Source organism: Malania oleifera, chromosome 4 (genome assembly GCF_029873635.1).
Source record: "Malania oleifera isolate guangnan ecotype guangnan chromosome 4, ASM2987363v1, whole genome shotgun sequence".
In the NCBI taxonomy this organism is placed as follows: Eukaryota; Viridiplantae; Streptophyta; class Magnoliopsida; order Santalales; family Ximeniaceae; genus Malania; species Malania oleifera.
Genome location: NC_080420.1, coordinates 46,140,892 through 46,153,199, shown reverse-complemented (window position 1 = coordinate 46,153,199; position 12,308 = coordinate 46,140,892). Strand labels below are relative to the sequence as shown.

Below are 12,308 nucleotides of genomic sequence, written 5' to 3'. Positions count from 1 at the left end.
ATCCCTGTGTATTCGTTTTTCACAACAATCCTTAATCAAAAAAGCTCTCTTTTAAGAATTCTACAGAGTTTTCTCAACTAAGAGAGCTCCCTCCTTTTTATGGTGTTATGTATGACCTTTTATAGGAAGCTCACCAAGTGACTACATGGAGAGGGATGGGGTTTGGTAAGCGAAGAGAACTAAGTGATGCCCATGCCCCTAATCTCCCATATTACCTCTAATAGAAATCAAATTAGAAAACGTAGTGGTATTTCTTGATTAGGCTATCGCGTAGTCCATTTTCCATGTCAAAAAACATTTAATGTATGGCAATAAGTGGGGGCAAAGGTAGCTGTGTACTTTTGGATAATGTGATACGCACGTGTGGGGCGGGGGGAGATAAAGGCAAAGGTTGAGTTTGGGCTTGAGTTAAAGTGGAATTGGGCCTAACGTTGGAATTTAATAGGCAATGGGGATTGGATTTAGAATAGATTTAAGAGTTCACATCTAATTGGACCCATTACTTACTAAATTGATTGGCTTTAATTCAGAAGCCCAAAAGGATATGAATTTTTTGGTGTCCATTTTTTAGATTTTTTAATCTTTACAGTGTTTTTGGATTTTCAAAGATAGAAATGATGGGTAAAGGGTGGAAGAGGACTTCTCCCATACTTTTGGTAAATTAACACTCAAACAAAAAGGTCTCGACCCCTACAACACTTGGTATGTTAATTCATTGCATATATCCTTAAGAGTCACCGTGTAGGAGCAGAAATTATTAGGTAAATTGAGCTTATCATATCATCCAAGACTAATTCTATTAAATGGTTATAACTTCTAAATAGACCATATAACTATTTCTTTCCAAAATAAGCCCTAGTCTCCTTTCTTGCTTAGGAGATAAATGCATCCTTTTACCTTTTTAATGTATTTAAATTTATGCATTTTTAATAGGAAAATAAAGCTAGAAAGTGAAAAAAAAAAAAAAAAAAAAGGTTTTCATTTTGGGACATAACATGATCTTATTTGCTTGAACAAAGGAAAAGGATAATGACAATAATTCTACGTTTTTAGTTTGCTTAATTTTATTTTGTACTTTTTTTAAAAAAAATTTCTTATTTAGGAGCGTCGTGCTAACCCATATACCCTCAAGACAGGATCCAGCATTGGTTAATTTCAAAGCCTAACGTTGCTCTTACTATTAATGATTTCCAACATGGCCAGATGGAGGCGCTTGGTAGATTAGAGGTCTACAGGTGGATGGAGCCGCTGCACCAACCCTTCCTACTTCGACAACAATGGTTTCCTAGAAACAGCAGAGGCTTAAGAGGGTGTTCAAATGCTTTGGGCTGGATAAGTGGTAGGAAATAGGTCAAATTAAGAAGATGGGTATGTTCCCTGATTCAAATATGGCCCAGAAGGTTGATTTTTGGAGTGTGTAAGAGGCCAATAGGGCGAAAAAATATAGTAATGTCAAACTGTATAATAAATACTCTTTGATGATTCTGTAATAGCAATAAACTGCAGAACAACTTCATGCTTCGTGGGCGACAAAATTCTTGCAGCATAAACTGTTCAATAGCGAAGAGATAAGGTCTCTCTGCTCAACTTTATTTCAGTACAAAACTACACCATCTCATATATACAAAATGAGAAGAATCAACCAAGATAATACTACAAAGAGGCAGAATGCAAGTTCGAACATAACACAGGGTCCTCTGAAGGCACTAGACACCAGATCTACGGGGAGAGGGTAGAGACAAATTCTGCAGGCCACACATCGGTCACGCAGCTTACAGCATCGCTCATCATTCCATTATTGACACCAACATTGGCATTTTCGATGCCGGGGGCCAAATTCTGCCCAGAAACTGTTAGTCCAGCATAAGAGGCATCTCCACGTACAGCGCTTGTTTGTGGGACATTTACCACTTGCTGAAGATTAGGAGTATTAGGCGTACTAACGATTTGGGGTGAAGTCAAGTGATTCTGAAGAAGCTGGTTCAAACTACAGGTCAAGGAGCTTCGTGCCACCATGTCTTCTGCTAATTTCACCTAAAACCACACGAGATATTTAGTTCAGAGATGATTACTTGAAAAATGAACCTTGACTGGTTGGTGAAAGCTTCTGTTGAATTGAGTTCAATCCCCAAGGATAGCTTTTCTGAAACAAATGCTTGGAGTGCCATAGTAAAATCATAATAACACTAGCAGTGCCTAGTCTAGCAATGATATCTTATTCTTCTTTCACGAATGCAGACATGTAATTCATAGTAAGATGTCACTGAGATGGCATTTGCATTGTGATATCATAGATACTCCAGAAAATGAGATGTTTGAAAGTCATATTTCAGAACATTTGTCTCATATGAATGCTTTTGTTCGGTTCACATTATATAACACTCAAGATTCAAGAATCTATATAACATACCCAATTGGTAGAATACCACTTAAGTTATGTACAAAATAGTATATTATATACTCAAAATTTCACCACAATATCCTGTGGAGACCCATATAAACCATCATCCTTCATCCATAATCTTATATTCCTATCAATTCCCTAAAATACATAATAATTGTTCCTTAAGATCGGGCATCAATTTTTTAGAGTCTCACTTTAATATATTGAAGTGCATTTTATTTTGTCCCAGGAGGTTTAAAAGGGGAACATATTGGATCAATACTGATTGCTGTCTATGGGAATCAGAGAAAACCTAAAGGAGGTAGGTATGTGATTCCAATTACACGTTCTTAGACACCTCACATGCAAACCACATAAAATTCTTGTAACAAACCAAACACGAGCATTTCATGTTTCTAGCATCCCATTCTTGGAATATCATCCCAAATGCCACAAATCCAACACCCCTAAGGAACTGTTTGGTTTACAAAATTCTCCACGATTCCAAGGAATGTGATGTCCAAGAAACCACATTCCTACACCTAGTTACCCGAAGAATCCTAAAATGAAATGAATCAAGATTACTCAAAAATGTGATATTCCAAGAAAATATGTGAATCAGTACCCACCCCCAACATTAGATAATCTCTAATTTCGACCATGGGACCAAAATGGTTCCAATATTTCACTATTTGATAAAACAAATATGGTTATAATATAGTATTATCACACTATTATGATATTATAAATACTACTAGAAATAAGAAACAATAAAAATGAGAAGTAATATTATTATGTCAGTATAATAATATAATATTAGATCGTATTATAAATTATTTCATTATTGTATTGTTTGATTGTATTATAAATTATAGTACTATTATTAAATCTTTTGCACTATATATTATATCCATAAAATGATATAATAATGTATTTTGCCTTATAATTTATTCTTATATGACACTATATGATGTTTGCAATAATAAATTATCATAAAATATAAAATCAAAAGCAATATTGAAGTATGGTTATGTTATAACTATATAATTTTATTTTATTAAAATATGACAACATAAATAATTACATACATATAATATTATGATAGCATAATATTAATGCAATAACATAAGTTCATAATACTAAACAATATGCGTATAAATTATAAAAGTATGAATATTTATCATATATTGTTACATGCATGAGATAAGGGGTATTCTAGTAATCCTATTCCCATGTTAAACAAAACAAAATTGAGCACTGTATGCAAGTTCTTAGGTATTGTATAACTAGAGCCAAACAAAAATATTCTAATGAAATGGAACAACCTATTTTCAGGCATAATATTCATTTGAAATTTCATTCTAAGGAGAGATTCCATTAACTGAACAGCCTTAAAGTTTAAAAAATAAATAAATAAATAAATAAATAAAGGCGTCCCGGGGCCACAAGGCTCCCCCACTTTGCAAGGGTAAGGGGAGGGTCATCATAGTGTGTGCAGGTTTACCACTACTTTTATGGACGACGTTATACTCAAATGTGTGACCAGCTGATCATAAAAGAGCAACATTATCCTTGATCCAAGGCCCACCCTCTTAAAGCTTAAAAAATAAAACAAAAAAAAAAGAATGTTTTTCAATGCATAATAAAATCAATCCAATGTTCCAAAACCCTAATTCCAATAAAGACGTAGTTTTGGTCCTGCTAAAGAAAATTTGGTCCTATTCTATTTTTGTTTTAACTCGGTAACACCCCATTGGCTTGCATTCCATTCAATATCAAAAATTTGGTCATTCTGTTCAATATCAAATGATGTGCCAAACAAATTCCTTAATTTAGCACAATATTGATAGCTTCTAGAAAGATTAAAACATATAAGACTTGCAAAACAAAGTGAAAATTATGGCACCTAAGTACCTCTGCTCTCAAAGCATCCGCATCTGATCTAAGCACTTGATTATTTGTGAAAACATTGCGGAACCGATGAGTAGCATTTGTTAGCTGCTTGAACAAAGATGCATTTTCTCCTCTCAATTGTTCAACCTAAAAAAGAGACATAGATCAAATTTTTGGGTTTGTTGAAGAAGTCATCGAACATGTATGAAGTTTAAACCCAAAAAAAAAAAGCGGATAAAAAATCTATTAAAAATATCAACAAAAAAAATTTAAGCCTTCTGTTCAAAAAAAAAGGAGCTGGTTCATTGAAATTATAAGTTCAGAATAATACGCCAGGCTTGTTGTGGAAATGGAGAGAAGATAGGAACTTAAAGAATGCAAGAAATTCTCCAACCCACAGAGCCTAACAACCCCTTTTCTTTAGTTCTTTGCATCCTAAAGCACAAAAGTTCAGTTTCATTCTCTTTTAGTTCATAGACAATGGTACAGTGAATATATTATGTACCTCTGACTCAAGACCCTGTAAATGTTGCTGCTTTCTTCTTCTTGATCGCCTAGCAGACTCCCGACTTAAAAACATCCTAAAACCACATCAACAATATCAAGTACATTGCATTAGGAACGAACTTAAATCATTTATGTCAATTTCTTAGGCATTGACATACCTTTTAAGGCGCCTATAATCAGTGGGATCTGTGCTCTGCTCACATGGTCCAGCTTCTATCTCTGCAACTTCATCATCAGATTGTTCATGTGAAGGACCACTTGTAGCTCCCCTTGCTTGACTATCACCACCTTTCAGTTGATGGGTTGGGCAGTCAACTAGTTGATTTCCACATGCACCACCCAATGGTTAAATCATAAGAAAGAACTAAAAATTTTAAAAAAATAAAATGTTGAATGGGCTAAGACATACATATACAGGCGCACACACAAAGTATGTTTGAGAGAGAGAGGTTCAAGTTTTTTGTGGTAAATGGAAAAATAGCAAGATGCAATCCTGTATAGTATGCATGCATAACAAATATATATACACGTAATCGTGTTCATACCACATATCGATGACTGGCAATCAATTGCCGGTGATATGCTGGACTGCTTAGGAAGAGTTTGTGACCAAAGAAGGGTTTGTGTCAAGTCATCACAACTTGAGAGGCCATCCACCATGTCCTGCTTTCATGAACGTGCATAAATCAAACAATCAGTCAATTATGTGGAGTTAAGCAAATCAAATTCCAATTAGATACTACTTAAAGCAAAAGGTGAACCAGCAATATTTCTTTCTTTCTTTTTTTTTTCATTGGTTGTAGCCTGTTGCCTTTTGTCATGTTAAATCAACGCATTTTGGGCATCCACATCTAAAGCTCGAAGATTGTTGTCAAATCAAGGCTTGCATTTAAGATTTTAATCAAGGGAAAAAACTTGAAATATTCATTTTCTATCGAACAATTTTCTAACTTCTTCACGTTCAAAGGCTCACATGGAAGTTACCAAATGCAATGAGCCTGGGCAGTGAGAACTATCAATTTTACTTTCAGTTTTAGAATTTAAATTATCACTTAATACTTTTTGCAGTTCCCTAGGATAACCTCTTCCTTTTTTAATAAAAAAATAGGGATCTACGAGCAACAATCGCACAAGCAAAATTACACAACCGAACAAAAAAAAAACGAGACTAGATTTACGTGATTTAGTCCACTGTGACTTACGTCCACGGGAGAGCACAAAATCCACTATAACCGCTGGGAGAATTATACAAGGAGAAGGAGGAGGCTATTGCCCTCAACTCCTCTCTCACACTCTCTACGAGGATTCACTCTGCTTCACACATAGCACACCACACCTCTCTACAACACACAACTCTCAGCTCTCTCACAATACAGCTCTTTGCACGCACACAACACAGCCCAAAGCCCACACACTGCAACTCTGCACTCACACCATCTGCTGCACACACATACATCACACACACGCACATATATATATATATGGGAGAGGGATAGTCAAACAAGGTAGCTGTAAAGTCAACATGGTAGGAAGAGTTTGGTGGCTGTTTGTCTCCAGCATCAACGATTGCGGTTGGGTGGTGCGGCTGTTAATACTAATACGAGCCACACCCTAACAATCTCCACCTTGACGAGTATCAACTCCCAAGTCCACAGCTCCACCTTGATACGAACTCAATCAAGGCAAGTTTTCATAACTTGGTTCAAACGTCTGAACTATGCAAAGAGTACTGCTTTCTTCATCGACAAACTAAACTCGTCTGATCGTTTCTGATGACGTGCTACTATCATCATCCGAGGTCAAACCACCAACCATTGTGGTTCCCATCAACTGATACAGTCCACGAGACTCCTTCCTAGTAAAAATCATTGAGTCACGTCGGGTCACCACAATAGCTCCACCTGCGAGAGAGATTTGGCAACCTTTAGAATCCAACCGACTAAGGGAGATCAAATTTCTTCGCATCCTTGGAACGAAGTTTACGTCATCCAAACTACGGACTGCTCCAAAAGGCGTCTTCAACTTCACAGATCCAATCTCTCTGACATCACATGAAGACCCATCATCGAGTGATACCGTACCACGAACTTCTTTGAAAAAATAGAAAATTTCTTTCTTAAAACAAACATGAACTAAACTTCTAAAGTTCAAAACCCATCCATCATCATTTGGACTGCCATGAGCATTCATGTTCTTTCTCATCAACTTCCAGCACTCCCTCTTCACATGGTTGTACTTCTTGTAGTATCGACACTACACATTTCTTCGACTGATTTGTCGATGTAAACTGCTCACCGTTACAAGGACCTCATCATTACCATGCCATGTGGCATGCTCCGATACATTAACACCATCTCATGTCTTCTTTTCTTCTTTGTATCGTTTTCGATCTTCACAGTCCCTCTTGAAGTGCCCATTTTTATCATACCAGTAACATACGACCTCGCTTGTATCTCGTCCTCTTGATTTTGAACGCCATTGCTTACCTCAAAGCTTTCGATCTTTGCTTCTTTCTTGTCTCTCACTATTAGCTACCAAAGCTTGCTCACGAGACGTTACAATCAGCTTTCTTAACGTCTCAGAATCTTGAAGTGATGCCATCACATCATCCAACTTCAAGGTATCCTTCCCCACGAGCAATGCAGTTACCAGACCATCAAATGAAGCTGGCAAAGACGACAAAAGTAGAAGCGTCTTATCCGCTTCATCAATTTTCATGCCGAGGCTCAACAACTAGGTCAAAATCTTGTTGTAATCATTTATGTGATAAAAAAGACTACTTCCCTCGTTCATTTGAAGTTGATAAAATTTCTTCTTCAGAGACAATATATTGGTAAGGGAATTCAACAAATAGTTTTGCTCCAATTTCTTCCAGAGCTCCATCGGTGAGGTTTCATCTAACACCAAATATTTAACTTTATTTTCCAGACACAATCGGATTACGCTGACCGTCTTCATCTAAAATTCGCTCCAATCATCATTTTAGAAATCATCTGGCTTCTTCCCAATCAATGGCTTGATCAAACCTTGATGAACCAAAATATCTTTCACTGTGCTCTGCCACAAACTGAAGTTGTTCCGCCCATCAAACTTCTCCACCTCAAACTTTGAAGTGCCAACACCTGCCATTTTGCTTCGAATTTCACAAAACGGACACCGCTAATGGCTCCAGAACGGCCGAAAACCTTAGAAATGGTTCAAACCACTCGAAAAACAGACCCGAAATGGCTCCAAAAAGCCTAGTCAAACTTCAGGTCAAAAACAGTCAACTCTCCGTTAACTTTAATGGAATATTCCTGACGGCATTAACGACCACTGACGCCATTAGTGACGCTATCTGCTGACGTGGCGCCACGGTCCCCCAACTGCTGACGTGTCTTGGGGTCCACCTGTTGACATGACTATTGACTGGGCAGCTAACTCAGCGCTGACGTGGCCTATGATGTCAGCGTCTTCAACCTCCGAACGTACGCCGGACTTTCGCCGGCGCGTGGGCGCGTGTGACGTTCTTTCCTGATTAGCTGCCGGCGCGTAATAGCTCGTGAGGGTGCGTGGCAACACGGTCTTTCCGCTGGTGGCACGTGTGAGCGCGTGCAGCTTCTTTCGAGCTCTGGTTATTGTTGTTGGCTTCGTCTCGACGAGAGGAATATTTTGGTGGTCTCAAAATCGAGTTTCGAGCTACAGGGCAGAGGCTCAAATCTGGGAATTTTGCTCCGATCTGACGATTTTGCTCCAACCTTTACTCTGATACCATTTGTCGAGGAGTGATCTACGAGCAACAATCGCACAAGAAAAATTACGTAACCAAAAAAAAAAACGAGACCAGATTTACGTGGTTCAGTCCACTGTGACCTACATCCACAGGAGAGCACAAAATCCACTAAAACCGCCAGGAGAATTATGCAAGGAGAAGGAGGAGACTACTGCCTTCAACTCCTCTCTCACTCTCTCTACAAGGATTCACTCTACCTCACACACACCACACCACACCTCTCTGCAACACACATCTCTCAACTCTCTCACAATACAGCTCTCTGCACACACACAACACAGTCCAAAGCCCACACACTGCAACTTTGCACTCACACCATTTGCTGTACACGCAAACATCACATATATATACACATATGGGAGAGGGAAAGTCAAACAAGGCAGCTGCAAAGTAAACATGGTAGGAAGAGTTTGGTGGCCGTCTGTCTCCAGTGTCAACGATTGCGGCTAGGTGGTGCGGCTGCTGACACTAATACAAGCCACACCCAAACAATAATTAACCTCTTAGAAAAATGTACTTTGTCCAATGATATTTCTCATTCTCTTGCAGCATCCTTTTTCACAAAAAACACAGATGCTGATACACTAATCTTTTTCATGAAAATGCCATAAGGACAAAAACAATAACAAAAAAACCAAGTCTTAGTCCCACTAAGTGGGGTCGGCTATATGAATCCTTTTCCGCCAATTTATGCGATCATGGACCATTTCTTTTGATAGATTCAAAGATATTAAATCCTTACTCACTATCTCCTCCCAAGTTATTTTAGGTCTACTCCTACCCCTTTTACTGTCCCCCACAGTAATTAAGTCACTCTTCCTCACAGGTGCACTATAAGGCCTATGTTGCAAGTGTCCATACCATCTGAGTCGTCCTTGCCTTATCTTATCTTCTATAGGAGTTACACCTAACTTACCACGAATATGTTCATTCTTTAATTTATCTTTCAATGTTATACCACTCATCCATCTAAGCATCCTCATCTCGACAACTTTTACTTTTTGGATATTATGTTTCTTCGTCGCCCAACATTCTGATCCATATGGCATAGCTAGTCTTATAACTGTCTTATAAAACTTCCCTTTCAATTTTAAGGGTATTCTACGATCACATAGAACACTTGAAGAACTTCTCCATTTTACCCAACCTGCTTTAACTCTATGCATTACATTATCTTCAATTTCTCCTTCAACTTGCATAATAGATCCAAGGTATCGAAATCTACAAGTGCTATTTATTTCTTCATCATCAAGTTTAACTTTGTCTCCAATATTCCTCCTATCATTACCAAAATTACATTTCATACCATAAAGACAAAAAGCAAAATTACTAAGACCAACTGCATGGCCTGTGGCAGCAGATGGGAGGGTGTCAATTCCTCTTAGAACCGTAGGTTGGAAAAAAATAAAATAAAAGCAGAACATAACAAAAGAAAATGGAAAGATCATAGAAGGAAGATAAAAATTAATGTCTTTGGCCATACTGCAATAATAGACAGATCCAAAGAGTGGCAAGCCAATTGAATTTATTCATAAGCGTAATGAAGCAAATTTTTTTTTCTCTAAATTTCTGTATATAAAAGGTCACAGTGAGATGTATTAACTAGCTGTTTTATTCAAGCTTTTTTTTTTTTTTTTCCAAATATAGTTCTCTACTTCTCGTATCCATATCACCAACATGTGTTCATTCCAGTCAAGGGGCAAGCGGTACTCACTGCAAACTCATTATCAGCAATCACAAATAAAGAGCTAAATTGGATGCATTGAAGATATCTTCTTTTTCCATCGGAAAAAAAAGAAAGCTAAATCAGATACTCCCAAGCTCCTAGACTACAAATAGCCAGCAAAGTTAATTTGTGCTGATTGGTTAAAAAGAAGGCTTCTTCATTGCATTCTGAAAGAATATTGATTCATCAATGCATATTCAAGTTCTTGGCTAGGTTAAACCTAGAATTCATGTTCATCAGACATTTCTTAATGAACATAACCCTCCCTCTCATAAGACCCGTTGAATTGAAGAGCCACTCATGAAACAAGTCAATGTTGAGGTGGTCACCAACGTAAAGTTATTCTAGGCAAACTGTGTCTTTAATTGCCATCCTCTCCCATGGAGACACTGCTATTTGCCCCACTTCAAAGTAAGACCCAATCAGTCGCCTTTGCTCGTTCATATGCAAGTAACTCCTTCCCCAGAGAATTCAAGTCTTTCTATGAACTGTCTCATATCTCAGATCTCATTTTGGCATTTTCCCAGTCATGTCACCTCACCCGCCACATAAAATCTTAATTATATCATTAATTCTAAAGCCTCAAACAATCAATTTCATCATTTACTATTTATTATGTCTTGAGTTAGCTGAAGGATCATGATGATCAATAAGATAAAAAACTACATCATCTCATACTCACTCAGTGCCATGCTTTCCACAAACCAAACTTTGCAGCACTATTAATCATCGACCAAAAAATGAATCTTTCAATCAAAATTTATCCTACTTATTTCATATTTAATCCTGCTATCAGTCCAAATATATGCTACAATATTCGAGAGGGCAGGATCGGACACGTCACCACAATTCATTTACACCATCCTCGAGAGCTTACATTTTATATCTTCGTTTTTACGTTTGTGTATTTTGAACGAAGTGATAGACAAACAGTACAGCCAAACGACACCGGACCCATGATACATGGGCCCACGCGGCTGAGAGGACCGAGTAGGTGGGTCCCACACAGTTTCATTCATTCCTACCCAGCAAGGTGGGCTCATATTATTGCGCATTTACCTATACAAAATCATATTTAATTGTATCCAAATTCAAATAAATTCAAATGCAAAGCAAGAAAATTATGATGCTAAACACAACCAACCTTAGTGGTTTCATAAGCTTTTGGTGATGGATTAATTAAACGAGTGGTGATGGAGTGCCCCCGAACATCCAATAGACCGAAAACAAAAAGTTCTCACCCATACTCACTATCTTACCAGATAACAAGAAAAGCAGAAAAAACAGCAGCAGTACCAAACAGGCATGAGTTTTCAAATTAAGCACGAAACAAAGCGAGTATCAGAGAAGTTTCTAACAATCCACCGCGAGAGAGAGAGAGAGAGAGAGAGAGAGAGAGAGAGATTAACCGAGAGAGATTTCTCGTCCTTGCTGTAAGACATCAGAAGCGCCTCCAGAGCCAACTCCGACATGCTCTTCTTCAATTCTCCAGTACCTCCCGACATCATCGCCGGCTGATGATCCTCCGCTTTCCTGTTCATGCCTCTTGCCGCCAGCCTACCTCAGTTTCAACTCCTTCAAAGCTAAGATATCTCGTACAGAAAGCGACAGAAAGAGAGAGCGAAGGAGGAGACTGAAATAGGGAGGGAGGGGAAGTGAAAGCAGAGTACGGTTAAGAAAGGATGGAGAAAGGTACTGTCGCAGCCACCCCACTTTGATTAACACAACTTTGGCTTTATAGGTCGACGCATTTATGAAAATAACCTTGATATTTCATGATATTACGGGAACAATTGCTGTTTCCTGCTGAGTATTATTGTGATTTCGCTTCCGCCAACCCACTTTTTTGGTTTTATAATTTGATGTTCATTGGCGCCAGGGATTCTTAGCACTTAAGAATGGTACATTTTCACCCATTTTTCATAACAATATATATATATATATATATATATATATATATAAATTAATTATGAAATATTTATATTGAAATTTTCTTACCTTTGATTTTTTTTTTTTTTTCAAACACA

General features: G+C 37.8%; 1 protein-coding gene across 1 annotated transcript; it reads right to left on the bottom strand.

The window, feature by feature from the left end:
* Positions 1-1,538: 1,538 nt before the first annotated feature.
* LOC131154308 (basic leucine zipper 9-like) lies at positions 1,539-12,046 on the bottom strand. Its single transcript, XM_058106994.1, has 6 exons — positions 11,691-12,046; positions 5,329-5,446; positions 4,942-5,098; positions 4,782-4,857; positions 4,298-4,423; positions 1,539-2,034 (listed from the first exon to the last, which is right to left on the bottom strand). Exons 1-6 carry the CDS (start codon positions 11,820-11,822, stop codon positions 1,720-1,722), a joined length of 924 nt encoding a protein of 307 aa, XP_057962977.1. The 5' UTR covers positions 11,823-12,046; the 3' UTR covers positions 1,539-1,719.
* Between the last annotated feature and the right edge of the window lie 262 nt (positions 12,047-12,308).

Excerpts from the sequence above, each read along its gene's own strand:
- LOC131154308 (XM_058106994.1), bottom strand. The coding sequence starts at position 11,822 with ATGAACAGGAAAGCGGAGGATCATCAGCCGGCGATGATGTCGGGAGGT. Across the intron at positions 5,099-5,328 it reads TTGCCAGTCATCGATATGTG|TTGACTGCCCAACCCATCAA; the intron begins GTATGAACACGA and ends GAAATCAACTAG. Across the intron at positions 2,035-4,297 it reads CGGATGCTTTGAGAGCAGAG|GTGAAATTAGCAGAAGACAT; the intron begins GTACTTAGGTGC and ends GTGTGGTTTTAG.